The sequence below is a fragment of the Wyeomyia smithii genome, chromosome 3 (assembly GCF_029784165.1).
Source record: "Wyeomyia smithii strain HCP4-BCI-WySm-NY-G18 chromosome 3, ASM2978416v1, whole genome shotgun sequence".
Lineage (NCBI taxonomy): Eukaryota > Metazoa > Arthropoda > Insecta > Diptera > Culicidae > Wyeomyia > Wyeomyia smithii.
The window spans coordinates 82,496,967-82,514,170 of NC_073696.1; the positions used below are offsets into that span (position 1 = coordinate 82,496,967).

The following is a 17,204-nucleotide window of genomic DNA, read 5'->3' on the forward strand; positions in this document are numbered from 1 at the left end:
TGCACTGCTGCTACCACCCGTCTGAATCACCAAACCAACCACCCTCCTGTTTTATGCTCGACTCATATTTCGATGTTTCAATCGGGATACTGCCGATGGTGCATCGTGTCTCCCACCACCCAGTTCCACCCCACACCGTTCGGGTGACGGCAGTAGGAAAAAGGACCATTTTCTCTCTCCTCCCTGTGCAGCCAGCGGATATGGTTAGGTACAGGAGGTGACGCGTGTTGGTGGCGGTGATGTAGAGTTCTCTCTTTTTCTCACAACTTAGACACACGCTTTTGTTGGAAACTTCTCTCCGAAAACGGTAGGGGCTCTAAGAGTAAGTACTCTATAAACACGCGCCAGCCAACCAGCCAGCCAGCAAGCCACGGGGAAGTTTGAATATGGAGATGATAAAAAAATATTCGAGGATATATGGAATAGTTCAGATTTTGCCTTCGGTTTGTCTGCATTTTTTGTGTGTTTGGCGAATCCGACGAAAAAAGAAGAATTGCCCATAGAGCGTGACTAGCGGAGATCTTGCTGTCAGTAATACACGTTGCGAGTTTCCATTCCCGTTGTCGCGTAGTAGACGGAGCGGTTTGCATCGTAACTTGGTCACTTCCGTTAATCTGCATAGCGCTGCTGTTATTGTTGTTGCAAGCGTGCTCAGTGCATAAAGTGAGAGATTCTGTACGCGAGTGTGATAATTAAATTAGCAATTTGCTGAAAAATTGTTGTGTATCTTGACCTACTCCCTCCAGTTACAAGGACTCAAGAAACCGGTTCAACCCCGTAAAGTGGGTCGGCAACGATTTAAAGACAAACAACTCGCAGTCGTCGTCGTCTTCGTCGTTGCCGTTGATGTCATAGTCGTTGCCATCGTCATCACAGCGGATACTAATTACACGACCACAGCCAACGTTAGCACCCAGTGACCCCTCCGATCCGTTACCAATCAGCCTCGACACGTAGGAGCGCTTGGTGGCATTCGCCGGCGGGGTGAAGATGTGATGGTAATCATAATTATAGCTTCGTGTACCCCCCCCCCCAACCCCCCTCCCGGAGTTCCCCACCTATTCAAACTGGCTCACACTAGCAAACATGATGCTAACATCCTGGTAAAAGCAATCATCCGAATGTGTTTAATTACTCAACAACCTGCGTGCGTTGTTGTAGAGCGTTTGCTCGGAAGTCCGAGTCAGATTGCTTGCCAAGAAAACATGCTCCAGTGGTGCATATTTCCAAGAACATTGCATAGAATGGTGCGAATAGTCCGCGTCTGGTTCTAGTACTGGTTAGTGCTGAATGACCCATTAAAGTACACGGAAAGCTACATGAGTGTTTTAAACAAAATATATATTATAATTTCCGAAGAGAAACGTGTGATTCTATTTAAAAGTGTGATTCTATTTAAATTCAAAAACACGTGATTAGATCTATGAGTATTACTTAAAGTAATCAGTTTTGCCCACATTTTAAATGAAAATCCCACGGTTTATGTATCTTTTTAAACGTCTGCATAGTGTTTTCTAATGGAACGGTTATAATACCGTCATTTTGTCAACTATGATACGTATTGAGTTTTACTGTAGCTCGTTTAACAAATTTCTTGTTTTTAAGATTACAACTTTTACTTGTCATCATTAAAACAATTGGTGATTAATTCATTGCCTAATTAATCCAGTCATTTTTTTTATACTGGACGAGGTTCTGTGAAAGCAAAAAAAAGAAAATATCACGGATGTTGAATTTTATTTCAAACTTTCGAAGAATTTTTTTAGAATTCAAGAGAATTTTCGTTTTGTTTTATTATAAAGACAGAGTTTGTTCATCGTGTCGTGTCAAATAAACTATTTATAAACAAAGCTTTTTCAAAAAGTGTGGGGCAGTTTTCTTTCTCAATCACTTCCAGTTGTTTTTCTTACGTTTATTCGAATTTCTATGAAAGACAAACTAATTGAACTGTGAGTAGGTTCGACTAAAATGCTAAGAAAACGTTTAATTATTTTGAAGTTATGGATCGATTTCATTACAATACTCTTTACCAGTTTCAAGCACTATCATCAGATCTAGCATTAGTTCCCAATAGGTGTTCTAAGTTATCCTAAAAATTTCTCATCGAGCTTGCAAACATCCATTCGCCAAAATCCGCAAACTGACAAAATTTGTCCGTTACATGTTTCTTTGATCTCTCCCGACACGATCTATCCAGTTCTACACACACATGGCTTGACCAATCCAGCAGTGCCGATCAATGGCACCTATCGGTTCGATCGGGGCTCTTACTGCGGCTGACCGGTTACAATAAATCCGAACACAGCTACTAATAAATTCCAGCCCTGCCTTATAGAGCAACAAAAATTATTTTTAATTGCGGGAAAAAGTAATTTGATGTCAATCATTTTCTGGTGTGTATGTGTGTATGTACCCACTTGGCAATCGGAACAACGTTGCAGATATCGGCGTTGACAAGCATTAATCTGTCCGTGGCGCTGCTCGTCACAACAGGAGGGTTCCTCGACGTCGATATCCAATCTGCCGATCACATGTAATGAGCCGAGATCATCATCACCGGGCTCAGGCTTGCAGCCGAACTCATACCTTGCGGCAACATTCGGATGCTTTGATCTGCTAGAGGAGATGAGTCTTGGCTGGACTCGACTTTCGCTTGTCTCTGACTAGGCGCAATAATGCGAATCAGTAATTTCTGCAGCGGAAAATTTATGGCGATGAGAATGTTTGCACAGCCGTAACTTTCTCAATCTCGCCGCTTCTAGTGATACTAGATACTTTATTGATTGGCAATTATGTGCAGGATCGGTGAACGAATGGGCGATTGTTCTGATCGGGACAGAGATGTAAAATAATGCCGTCCCATGCACCTACCACGGTTTGTCATATTTTATGCGACTAATAAAAACAGCGTTTCAATCAGCTCACTTGTTTTAACATGTGTTTATTTCCATTTATAACGGTAGAATTCTATTCGGTTACCACACAGTAACTTGAGCATATTCATAAAAATATCTACCATGAATGATTATTGACACACCAAACCATAACACAATAACGAAAAATAAGGGCTTTTGAAATAAAAAAAAAACATGGGTGTACAAAGTCAAGAACAAAATTCAACGTTGTAAATCGATTTTCACCTGACAATAACTACAACGTTCAAGAGTATAGTTATACCTTTCTCGTTGCACTGGAATTGGTGAAAGATTTTGAATACTTTTGAATCAGTTTTAGGATAGATAAAATATTCATTAAATAACCATTGTTTTATGCTTTTCGCACAGGTTTTATGCGAAATCAAACCAAAACTTGTGCGAAGTTGAACTCAATAATGTATTGGGGCTCAAACGTTCGCGTGGTTCAGATTTTCATGGAATTATTGGAAGTTTGTGGTCGTAAATGCGAAGACTACCGGGTATCCTGATGAGCAGTTATGGGGTAAAAATGCCCACTAGCTAGGAGCATTCTACCCCGCCGAACACATAACGGTTAAGGGGGGGGAGATTTTTTGTCTGTTCCATTTAAACTGGCATTTTTTGCAGTAGATTAATGCTAAAAGTCAGACATTGAACGATTACTTTTTAATTCACAAAGTTACACTTTGCTAGAAAAAAAAAATTATACAATATTTAGCAATTTTGCACAAAAAACTGGATTTTTCGGGAAAAAACATTTCCGTTTGTAATAAAAATAAAGTAGTTATAAAAATGATCGCTACTCGGTACAACGTTACCTAATCGGAATATATATAGTTTGCTTGTCTTTCAGTCACGCGCACGACAAACGAAAGTTACTCAAATTGCCTTTTTCCTAAGCAAACTCTGAAGCTGAGGTACACTAAAGTTTGTTATTTTTTTGTGGGTAGCAATGGAAACACTCCTGTTCTGACTACAAGTTACCTTTGCTTTAAGTCCTCCACTCACCTCCTATCGCCTGGTATGAAACCAGTCGTAAGGAAATCAAAGCTAACTGCGTTTTAACTAATATTCGGCACACGTGTTAAATTAGCACATGACTATAGGTTCTGATGCAGGTGCATCGACAAAAACCGCCAAACGTAATAAAGAGCGGAAGGCAATTTTAAGATGTAAGAAAGACATAGTATCAAAGACATCAAACATGTAAATGAAATCTAAAGTTAGCCAAACCACTGTCGGTTGATTATGAACGTTATTTCATAGTTACATGTCCAATAAGTTCTGTAATGTCATGGGCCATGGCATTACCATCAAAATTAGGTTGTCAAGTGATGCAATAAGGCAGTACCTGTTGTAGTTCATTTAGGATAGACTATGAAAAAGTCAAGAAAATAATGGGGATTATAAACCTTTTTGCTCGAGAAAATAAGCAAATCCAATTTATGCAAAACATCATATCGAGTTTCAATTTTAGCTTATGGCGACAAGCCGCACTTGATTTTTTTTCGATATTTTCAAAAATAGAAAAAAAAATAAAAACATGCTGCACATATTGTACCCCAAATTAATTCTTTAAGTATACTGCGACGTTCAAGATGTATGGAGAAAGGGATAATTATTTTGCTAATACGTGAAAATTTTAGCTGTTTCAAAAAATCTTAGAGTATAATATAAACCCATTCCCGACGAGTGTCATTCAAACTTTGATTCAAGTTCAACAATTATGCTTGAAAATTTTCACGAGGAAATTATTCAGTAAGGTACAGATTGATCTTTACTTTGCAATACAGTTTGTGATAATTATGTTTATAGTTGATGAGTAATAAGAGTTCGAAGTTCATTTTTTTAAGGTAAAAACTGATTTCTCTCCGCCTTGACCTTGACTGATTTCTTAAAAATTAAACATAGGTTTAACAACTATCCTGCAAATGCGCTACAGTAAGCCAAGTTTTTGCTTTTCTCCTAGAAAGGTATAGCAATCACTTGCAAAACCGAAAGTATAAAAGTGCTCCAAAGGGCCGAATGGCATATATCACTCGACTCAGCTCGACGAGCTGAGCATTTTCTGTATGTGTGTGTGTGTATGTGTGTGTGTGTGTGTGTGTGTATGTGCAGATTTTTATTCTCACTCACTTTTCTCAGAGATGGCTGGACCGATTTTCATAAAATTAATTGCAAATGAAAGGTCTTGTTGTCCCATAAGACCCTATTAAATTTTATTGTAATCGGTTTTTAGTTTAGAGGTTATGAATCAAAATGTAAAAATCATGAAACCTCATTATCTCGAAAACTACACAACCGATTTGAACAAAATTGATTTCAAATGAACGGGCTACCTTAAAAACCCTCAACTTTTGAATTTTATGAAGATTGAACTTGTGGTTCAAAAGTTATGAAAAGAAACGTGTTCTGAAGAGTGTTTAATCTCACTCATGTTTCTCAGAGATGGCTGGACCGATTTTCATAAAATCAGTGTCATATGGAAGGTCTAGTTGCCCCATAAGACCCTATTGATTTGTTTTGCAATCGGACTATTACTTTGCCTGTTATGTTTGAAAATGTGAAATCCAGCTATGAAAAGGAACATATTCCGAAGACTACTTGGACTCACTCACTTTTCTCAGAGATGGCTGACCGATTTTCACTAAATTAAAGTCAAATGAGAGGTCTAGCTGCCACATAACACCCTATTGAATTTAACTATAATCGGACTGTAAATTTGTCTGTAATGTGTCGAAATGTGAAAATCACGAAACTTCATTATCTCAGAAAGCTAGTTAAGGGTTAACTGATGAATTATTATTGAACACGTGGTTTCAAAGTTTGGCTGCCCCATACGTTCCCGTTTCATTTGATTATCATTGAACTTAAGCGACCGTTATGTATTAAATTGTTAATAAAACAACGGAAGTCTATTATCTCAAAGATTACATGACTTATTTGAACATAACTAGTGCCATACGAACGAGTCATCTCTCGAACTTACAAATAACAAACTTCATCGCAATTTGCAATGTGGCTCAAAAGTTATGGAAATAAAAGAAATTCAAAGACTATTTAAAACTATACCTGCTTTAATCGATATATGTGGCCTCAACATAATTTAAATGTGGTATCGTACTATTTGAACGTTCCAAATTCATTGATTCCTTGCGATGTGTTAAAAGTCTGCAAATGCACGACGAATCGGCCATAGGATGATATCAAAGTCAAAAGACAAATCGTTTGAAATGATTGGGTTTATCGAAATGACAATATCCTCGACTTTTGGCTTCTGTACATCGCCTTAATTCTGAAAATATTCATATTGGTTGGTATTCGGTCATTTTCAGCAGATTTTCTGGCATCAATCTGACAGCGGAAATACCCATATTGGGAGGTATTTAGTTATTTTGGTTGTTTTCCAGAAACTAAAAGTGGTCGTCTTTAAATTCAAAATGGTGTCCAGGGTCAATGTTTGGTTTCTATGCATCATCTCGATTACAGAAATATTCATATTGAGTATTATTCGGTCATTTTCGACTGTTTCCTAAAAGTTGCCATTTAGCAATTCAAAATGGTGCCTGAGGTCAATTGTTAGCTTATTGCATCATTCTGGTTCCAGAGATACTCATATTGGATGGTATTTGGTTATTTAAGGCTGTTTCTCACAAACCGGAAGTCGCCATCTTGGATTTCAAAATGGTATTTAAGATAATTTTTAGCCTCTGAGCGTCATTCTGGTTGAAGAAACTCCCATATTGGGTGTTATTCGATCATTTTCGGCTGTTTCCCAGGAACCGGAAGTCGCCAACCTAGAATCCAAAATTGGATGTGTGGTCGATCATATTGGGTGGTATTTGGTCACTTTGGGCTGTTTTTCGGAAACCGAAAGTCGTCATTTTGAACTTTAAAATTGCCTGTGAAATCATTTTTTGTCATCTGGGCGTAATTATGGTTCCGAAAACATTCATATTGAATGGTATTTGGTCATTTCCGGCTGTTTGCCAGACACCGGAAGTCACCATCTTAAAATTCAAGATTGTGTCTGTGATCAATTTTTAGCTTCTGTGCATCTTTTTGGTTCCGGAGATACTCATATTTAATGGGAATCGTCCATTTCAGGCTGATTTCCAGAAACCGGAAGTTTTTTTTTCTCGCTTATTTTCCGTCGGTCTAGTTCCGCCACTGTTGTGGCCAATCACCGACGCCCAGGGAGGCGACTCCACACCCAGGTCCCTAACTCACGACCCGTTTATTAACGGTCCGGCGCCAACGGCCTTACTTCCTCATGCGATAGAAGGCGTGATCCCAGAGATTTTTCGCCTCAGAAAATCTCCCGGTGTCGGCTAGGATTGAATCTAGACCAGTTGGGTTGGTTGTGAGTGGATCACGCCACCTCACAACCATCGACACCTATGTCGGCGGTGGGATTCGAACCCAGGCGTCAAGCGTGGTTGGCGGAGACGTTACCAACCACACTAGGCTCCCACTGAAACCGGAAGTTGCCATCTTACAATCAAAAATGTTGCCTGAGGTCGATTATGGAACATATTTTTACCACTAAAACATTCACCTGCCAAATTTGGTTCCATTTAGTTGGTTAGCTCTCGAGATGTGCAGAAATTTGTGTTTCATTCGTATAGCATCCCTCCCTTCCAAAAGAAGAAGGGGTGTCAAAACATTATGGCTATATTTTTTAGCCCTTAAAACATCTACATGCCAAATTCGGTTTCATTTGCTTGGTTTGTTCTTGAGTAGTGCAGAAATTTATGTTTCATTTGTATGGGACCCCTCCCTTCCAGAAAAGGGAGGGGTCTCAAACTATCATGGGAACCTTCATCGGCACCAAAAACCCCTACATACAAATTTTCACGCCGATCGGTTCGATAATTCTCGAGCCTATATGGATCAGACAGACAGACAGACCGGATTGCATTTTTATATGTATAGATTACACCTTCAATGTTTTTTAAGAGTGAATATGCATTTATTGGATTGAAGCTTTCATGTAAATCTATTTTTACAAATAAAAGTTTGAATGAGGAAGGCTGGGTCTGACCGCTAGGTGGATTAATTTGGGTTTTTTTTTATTTTTTATCAAATAATATTTGTTTGCTTATGTATAAGAAGACGCAGAACAAAGAAGTAGACAAAGGTGGTGGTGATGGGATGAGGATTGTTATGTTGTTACGCAACACTATAAAAGGTTTCTGTGATGGAATGCAGATGACAGATGCGCGTCATTTATCATGTGTGAAGATATATCGGAGTGTTAGAGAGGGATTTGAACTACCCATCAATGATTAAAAGAGGACAGTACTTCGCTATTCCAAGCTTTGCTATTATTAATAACAAATTGCAGAGACAAACTTTTGCATGTGTGAATGTTTTTTTAGCAATCCAGTATTTTTTCATGAGCTGGGGTTTTTGTAAATTGTTTTTTTTTCAATCACATTCATTTTTAGTTATTTTGTAAGTTTAGTTTGAATATAACATATGTAATATCAAACAATTGAGAAAATAAAATATTATTCATGTTAAGAAATTTAAAAAAAATTAAATCGTTAGAAAACAATTTTTCGTAAACAATCAAATAATGGAGAAAAAGTCTTTAGATATTGGAGAAAACAGCTGTACAGTGGATCCGTATAAGAAGCGAGATGCATTTTGGTTTTCGAGTAAGCAATCAATCCACGATCTACTGAACGAAGGATTTATCGCAGTTTAGATAATTAATTAAGTTTTAAACCAGCGCTGGCCATCTGAATCGAATTGTCGATAGTGTCATAGTTACATCTTGAACTTCAACTCGATATTTAAAAAAAAATTCATTTTAGATTAAATACCAACTTTTAATAGTTTAAAATGCATTTGAAAGTGGCTAGCCACTACGGGCCAACTAGTGAAATAATATGGGTTTTATGATTTCAATTGACCTACTAAGCTTCCATCTTGAACAACGTAAGCCTCTTGAAAGAAGCGTTACGGGAAAATAGCCATGACTCCATAATAATTGATAATTTTTATCAACAAATGCTTTTTTTGTAGTTGAAAAGTTGTACTATAAAAAAATTATACCTTTGATGTCATAAAACACACACCCTAAAAAAATCCAAGCTTTTCTTATTTTTTCGAGCAAATAGGTAAATGACCTCTCGAAATGTTGTTCAACAGCTACATTGCTTCAGTTACGTATACAAATGTGGTATTTATATAAAAAACAATCTACTATTTCGGTTTTCTCAACAATTTCCTAACCGGTTTGCACGCGTTTAATTGGAAGATAAACGTTTTGCTAGATAAATAAAATCAGGCTTATTAATTTTGAAGCTAGTTTATCGGAGTTTTAGTTCGAAAACTATACATAAGAATGTATCCTATACAGGCTATACAGGGCTTGACAATATCATTTTCAATTGAAAATAGTGACGTCGTTAACCTTTATTTTCAATTGAAAATCAATTGTTTGACAGAGACAGGGGACATCCATACAGTACGTATTTAGAGAGAAGAAGGAACTAAGCAAATCGTAATGATTTTTTGGATGGCGACAGATCGTTGAGATCTTATACCGAAACGCCTCCACAAGCTCGATCTTGGGTCGCTTCTCTCCAATCTTTTCTTAAACCCGCTGCTCTGGCATTCTCGTCGGCAGCACACATCCACCGCGTGCGAGGTCTGCTTCGAAGTCGTCAGCCTCTATTTAGTTCTCTGCTGAATATTATCTTTACCGGTCGCTCATCTGCCTTCCGTGCTACGTGGCCAGCCCACTGTAACCTACCGTGTTTTATCAGTTTAACAATATCAGCGTGTTTGTATGCTTCGTACAGCTCGTGAACCATGCGCCTGCGCCACACCCCAATTTTTAGTTGATTCTATGCTCGAAGGCTCCAATCGCTCGTCGATCGGCTTCCTTCTACGTCCACGATTTATGTCCGTAGAATGCCACCGGGAGGATCAGATTCCTATAGAGCACAAATTTCGTACGGATCTGTAGGTTACGGGAGCTAATCTGGCTACGCTGTCCGTAATAGACCCAAGGTAAAAAAAATTCGTCGACTACATCGAAAGTTTCCCCATCCACCTCTACCGCAGCACCAACACCAGCAAAACTACCACACTCTCTGCCAGTCACCATGTATTTCGTTTTGGCAGTGTTTATGGTGATTACAATTCTCGCAGCTTCCCTTTTGAAAGCCGTAAAGGCCTCTTCAGCAGCTGTACTGTTAACACCAATTATATCAATGTCGTCCGCGAAACCCAGAAGCATGTGAGACTTAGTGATGATGGTGCCGTTCCTCTGCATACCTGCCTTTCGAATTACACCTTCATAAGCTATGTTGAACAGCAAGTTCGACAGCCCGTCACCTTACTTCAGACCATCTAACGTCACAAACGCGTCCGAAATTCACTCACTGTTCTGACGCTTGATGTGAAACCGTCGAGCATCGCACGTAACAGTTTAATTAGTTTTGTTGGAAAATCATGTTCAAGCATAGTTTGCCACTACTCGTTGCGTTTCACTGTATCGCACGCCGCCTTAAAGTCTATAAACAGATGATGTGTTTGCAAGTTGTGTTCTCGAAACTTGTCGATGATCCATCTCAAGGTGAACATCTTCCCCTTTCTGCTATTACACATGGCAGGTACTGACACGGTCCGGTTGTTGATTCCGTTCATCGTTCTATAGAAGCTCCTTGTGTCGTGCCTGGTGAAGCAATTCTCCCCCTCCGCGAGGACACGATCGGTGTGCTCACGTTTCTCACGGCGGTGAAGCCTCTTTTCGATAGCTCTTGCCTCCTGGTATTTCGCCCGCATCTGACACGTCACACGATCAGCTACTACTAACGTGTTGGCGTAGCTCCGGTTCTTCTCTTCCGTCACCTCTGGACACTCAGCATCGAACCACCTACTAGGCGTGGTTCCCGTTGTCATGCCTATCACTTCACGCGCTGTTTTGCTGTCCACATCATGGATGAGACTGCACGTTCAGGTCCACTCCAGCTGGTTCACTGATCTTTGTATTAACTTTCCTAGTATACTCTGCAGCAACTCCTTCCGCTGATAACCTCTGGATGTCCAAACGTATCTTCTTCGCCGATCTCGATTTGAATACGGTGGACAGCCGGGCGCGTATTTTGCCACGAGATAGTGATCCGAGTCGATGTTTGGCCGACGAAAGGACCGCACATCTATGTCGTCCGAAAAGTGCCGGCAGTCGATCAGCATGTGGTCGATCTGGGAGCACGACTTTCCATTGGAGTGCCTCCAGGTGTGCTTCCGAATGTTCAGACGCGCAAAGTGGGTACTATAGATAGCCATTCCCCTGGCCGCGGCGAAGTTCACTAACCTCAAACCGTTGCCGTTGGTGGTCGAGTGAAGGATTTCCCTACCCACTACGGGACGAAAGAACTTCTTCCGTCCGACTTATGCGTTCATATCCCCGATGACGATCTTTATATCTTGTTGTGAGCACTCTCCATACGTTTTCTCAAGGAGCTCATAGAACTCCTTCTTTACGTCATCGGTTTTATCGTTTGTCGGTGCGTACACATTGATAAGGCTGTAATTGAATTGCCTAGGTTTATACCAATTGCTCCGATTCGTATCGTTCTCTGAATTGTTCGTAGTATCATTTATCATTATTTCAGCATACTGTCTTGTTAGGGCTGCGTTGCCTAGTCTCGCGATGTGGCTGTCGTCTTGGGTGTAGCTGGCGAGACACCGCATTTCATAGTTCAGCCGTCCGCTCTGGATCAGTCGCTGTTCGAGCCGCCGCTTACCTGGGGAACAGACGCTCAGGTGAGCTCTCCAAGGAGAACAGCCCCCTCTTCCCTGTCAGCATACGACCAAGTTCCCACCGGTTCACCGATCATCCCTTGGTTGTTCGTATCCCAGTCGGTATCACGTGGAGGTAGGAATAGAAGTTGCTGGACATTCTGCTGATCACACTGAGGTCTATTTTATGCCAACTAGTACGCGTGTCCAGCCGTATACCAACCGCTTCCCATACAGGAGGTAAATACAAATTCGACCGCTGTGGAAGGTGCTGTTCACTCTGTTGTTGGTCCGCCCGCTATGAAAGGCAACGAGATATTCAGAATTGCCAGCTGCTGCAGCTTTGCTTGCTGCTGATCGTTCCAGTTCGCAAAAAATCCTCCTCTTGTAACAGTGATTGGACAAACCGCTGCTGCTATCCGCTGTCACTACTGGTGCTACCGGCTTAGTGTGGACCGTTCTACTGTCCATTCACTAGTGAATTGGTTGGTTGTAGCAGAAGCAGGCTCCATTCTCGATGAACTACGTATAATATTCTTTCAACCGTGTTGGGGTCAGAATCGGCGTTTAAACAAGGCTCGATTATTTGCAATAGTACAATAGTTCGAATCATAAAACTCCAAATTTCTGCATTTGGGCGGTTGCATAGATGATTTTGAACATTTGAAAATGGACAATTTTTGTGACGCTCTCGATGTTGTCGGTTGTTGTATTTGTACCCCAATATATTGCCGTTATACGTAATTCTACGAGGATATGAGAATCTTATATATGCACCCGACACAAATAAATCATATCATGGAGCATAATACCACTCGAAAAAATTGTGATTTGTTTTTAATTCCTGAAGATACATACCGTTTGATGAAGATCCATGCTAAACGCACCAACAGCTTGCTTTGGTATTAGGAATTACCCGCCAAGCACTTTAAAAGCGATTGCATGATTTGGGGATAATTTAAAAACAAGGAACTTATCATTTGAAGCCGAGGGACGTTGTGTGTTGTTTTTTCATCTGTGAACATTTCCGGAGTGATTTGCGATAAGGGCGCAACTGGCAAAAGATATACATTGGTGAATATCAGTTTGAAAATTTGCAAGTACATTTTCAAATCGTAATTTCAAAGGAAGTGACTAACATTGACATCAATACCAAAAATCGACGTGAAATAACACTGTCTTATAGTTTCCTAACAATACTACATTAAATTTGTGCATTTATGGCCAAAATCTGCGCTTTTCTTCTAACCCTTTTCAAATGAGCCTTAAATCATTCTGACAATGAGATTTGCCCACCTTTTATTCGCCTTGTTTTTATTTTTTCTTCAGTTGCGCCCCTTTAAATGCGCCTTTATTTTGTAAACAATGTTGATCCGCCCTTTACTGTCGCCTGTTTACGAAATATTTCGCAAGTTAGCCCGTTGTTTCAAAACAATGTAAAGGGCCTAGTTCCAAAGTATCTTTTGTTTTGGGTAAACTTTTTTATCGCCCTTTACTTTTAATCAATTAAATAATTTTATTGATTCATACCAAAGAAAGGATTCTTGCCATGAGTTGTGTGAGTCTTTTCGAAACCAATGGTATAATAAAACGATTTGTTTACATTTTGTTAGTTGCGCCCTAAACGCGAATCACTCCGGAATTGTTCCGCTGTGGAAAGGAAGGGTTCTCTTCACCGTCACAACTCAATACAGCAATCAAAAGAAAAGAAAGTCCTAGGGACTGCCCGGTTATGCTTCAACGTCATCGGCTCGGCTGTTCAACCCGACAAAACCTACATTGGGGAACGGTAGCCATTCTAACTCATGGGATTAAACAGAGCACTGCACGAAAAAACTGCCACCATACAAGCAAAAACACGAAAAAGTGATTATGCTGCACCGCAACGCTCCGCCTCATGCTGCCAAAATCGTTGCAACATACATAGAAACGCTGAAATGGGAGGTCCTATCTCACCCGTCATATCCCCCAGATATTGCACCAGCTAATTATTACTTGTTCTGTTCGATGGCCCATGGCAGAATGAGCGGAAGCGTTGTCTTGGTGAAAAAGAAAACCTTTTTCTTCGCCATATACTGCCTCGAATTCAATTTACAATCAATCCAGTGATGAATATATCTCACAGATGATCTCGAGGTACGATGTTGACCTAACAAGCCAGTCGTTGTAGGTTGGGAACTCGGCTAGGGAGAGACTGATAGTGTCAGTAGGATCGTAGCGCTAGCCGCGGAATTGTCCTGTACTGTGAACAGTCGGATGCGAAGTCTGCGTACAAATAAACAGAAGGGCGAGTTCGGAATCGGAATGTAGCACCATGGCTTTGCTTTGATTTTGCCATTTCTGTATCAGGCCAAATACTATTCAGCCCATGTAGCGCGTAAGGGTAAATATGTTCAAGACATTTATAGACTCGACAATAGCTTTATTATCCTTTTGTATCCAACTTGTCTGTCTTACCTCTCCATTTTACTTTTTAAGCGAATTCAATTATAACATTTATCCAAACTGAATATATGATTATTATAGGTACATTAATTTCCTTCTAACCATGTTGAAAGATAGAAAACTTGTTGACAGCTTATACCGAAGCCATAACGGCAGAAACCAATACCGCAACACTAGCAGACGTTTATTCTAATTTGTCATTGATATTAATCAGCACGAAAGATTCGTACCCTGTACTCCATACGAACTCCACCGAACATTCGTTTCGTTTCGTTTTTTGCCTCCACCGGTGGAACGATTGCAGCAATTGCATAGTAATTCATTAGCGAGTGGTTCGTCGCTTACGCGTGTCACCCCGGGCATCCGGTTTAGTTTACCGCATGCTGATCGAAACTGGACCCCAGCTTGTGTTTGTAAGCATAATGTGTGAAAAGCATGCCACTGCTGCAGGGCACAGGCTGAGGCCGGTAAGGAGCAGCAGTGACCCGAGTCCCGCCCAGGCGGCATACGTGAAACAGGAACGAAATACAAAGCGGACTCAATGCAACAGCAACACAGTTGCAGCTCCGCAAGATAGTCCACCACGGCACTCGGACGGAAGGATCGCTGGGTGCCCAATAAGAGTCAACGTGCTCGAACTCGTATCACTTTAATTTATTTATAATTCTTTAATGATACGATATCAATTAATTAAATTGAAATTAATGGTTTAATTTTCATAATTGTATGTTTTACGATGATGAATTTTTAATGTTTGTTCGGTGTTAGTTTGTGCCTTTTTTGCGAGCTGCCGCTCGTTTACTTCACTTTTCCGAGGGCTTATCACCTTACGTATCCAGTTCACGAGGGGCCAAGGGCGCCCGAGTCCGATTATGTACTGCAGCGGAAGCGCTCTCCACTTACCGTCTTTCGCCTTCTCCGGTGCCCACGAAACCGGACGGTATTAAATGTTACAAGGTGTCGAGGCAGCCGAGAAGTTGAATAAGGCTGGCGGTCAGAATGAGACATGGGACTCCATCCATTGCCGCGACGCGCCGTCGTCGTCGGACGGTTCGCTCTTCCTCCCGTTTAGCAAGTTGAGGCTTGTCAGTTCACGACGGTTGAAACAGTTAAAGTAGACTGTGTTTTTTATTAGTTTGCTCTCAGAATTAAGGGAGCGAGATGGCCGACGGGTTTTAGAAGTCTTCGCAATAAATATGCGTCAATCTTTTTGATATACTTTTCGCCGTTATATTCAGAGAAATCTGACATATTTCCAAATGGAGCAAAACTATGAATCAACAGCTCAATGTTTATTAGTTCATAGCTCTTGATCCTAGAGATAAAATATTATAAGCGGTCTTGGATTCACGATTTTATGTGTTGCTGTTCGTTCATTATTTTCCAACTAGTATTGTATAACAAAAATTTAAGATTTTCCCTTTTTGAAGCAAACAATAATAAAAACAAGCTAATTAGCTCGAAAAAGTGGCAATTATAATGCATCGTAATTGACCAGAATCATGGTTATTCAATGTGTAATATTCAACAAAACTGTTGCTTTACCGTTGAATCGTCAGTGATTTAAGGCTCCGGAAACAGTTAATCACTTGCTTCGTAAATTATATCCGAAACTATAGACGAAGTGTTTATATTCCTCCAGCAGTATAAATTTGGTGATTTTTCGCAAAATATTCAATAGAAATATGTTCTGTTAAAAACGGCCATGTTTAGCATTTGAAAATTAGTTCCTAGTTTCAAAGACGGCTGGCTCAATCAGTCTCATTTTCATGAAACTTGTACATTTGAAACAAAGTGAATAATCCAAAGAGATCCAAAACCCTAAAAACTAAACTACAACCGAGTAGTTTAACTTCGCGTTCAAACTAGAACAAATCGGTCGCTACTTTGTCACGTACACGCATTACGATACCCGCGTATATCTCGCGTCGGTAAGCGTAGATGTTTACCTAATGAAGATTTCATTCAACGGCAAGTTCGCGCTGGTAGCCCCCGCACGAATGCATAATTGAATTATTTCAGCAAGAGGCATGTTCTTCGCGACAACAACGGGTGCAACTACTTCGCGCCTTGGACAACAAGTTTGCATGATTACCCCTGCCGGCACCCGCAGGTACACATAATCCCATCGTGTCGTCGCGACGGCTGAAGTTTCTAGTAGTAGTACAGCTTAGCACATCGGGGCTGAACAAGATACAACAAGACGCATGAGAGAGAGGGATAACGGGGGAGTGTTTCGTTTATGCTAATTTCATGCAAATTTTCCGCCACGTTAAGCGATTTTTAATGAATGAATGTGCACTGTTTTACATGACATGCGCCATCGCCGCAGGGCATGTGTAGGGTCGGGCGAAAGGTACAGTATGTACCGTGTCGGAAGTTTGATAACTGGGTTATAATACGTGTTATAATAAAACATGTGACGCGATTTAACAGTGTTATTAAAGATTTAGCAGTATCGTTGGTTACTTTCCGTGATTTGAGATATATATTAAGTTTAAATTGTTCTTCCAATTTTTTTATCAATTTTATACGTATCCATTACCTGACAACAAAACTTTGAAGATATTTTGAATTTTGATGAAAATATTATCTAACTATAACACCCCCCAAATATTCAACCTGTACAGCGATCGAATGTGAACACGAGATACGAAAAGTGTGTCTTGAACCAAGCGCGCTAATTTGTCATAATAATTACACGTACGACATTATTTTACTTTTGGAATTACAAAGTGAAATGAGAATTTGAAGTCAAGTGTATATTTTTGTATCACAAGTTCAGTAAAAAATATTAAATTTAGGTGTATCCCAACCTTAAAACTGCAGATATGTCAAAAACTTTTCGTCGAAATAAGAAGCATTGCGCAAATGCATTGTACAGCTCTAGTTGTCAACCGGTATTTGTTTCGAGTAGTGTATATTCATGCAAAATATTCGATAGTTTCGTTTTCTGTTGGCCTAATTCTGAGCGATATTTAACGGTGCTACGTTTTTTAAAAAATAATTTTCTAGCAAAATTCGGGTAGCAACATACGAGGTGTGGTTATTAAATAACGAAGCTGATTCGAATCTGCATTT

General features: G+C 40.1%; 1 protein-coding gene across 3 annotated transcripts in view; it reads left to right on the forward strand.

The window, feature by feature from the left end:
• Positions 1–347: 347 nt before the first annotated feature.
• LOC129731927 (LIM/homeobox protein Lhx9-like) overlaps positions 348–17,204 on the forward strand; it is a 67,417-nt gene continuing 50,560 nt past the window's right edge. For 2 of the 3 annotated variants that reach the window (XM_055692317.1, XM_055692316.1), the window contains exon 1: positions 348–998. Coding sequence is in view for 1 of the 3 variants with exons in the window: in XM_055692316.1 (XP_055548291.1) it covers positions 996–998 (3 nt within the window). In the remaining 2 variants the exon portion in view is untranslated. Of the gene's footprint in view, positions 999–1,416; positions 1,440–17,204 lie in introns of those variants that run through there. The other variant, XM_055692319.1, reaches the window with a different exon arrangement.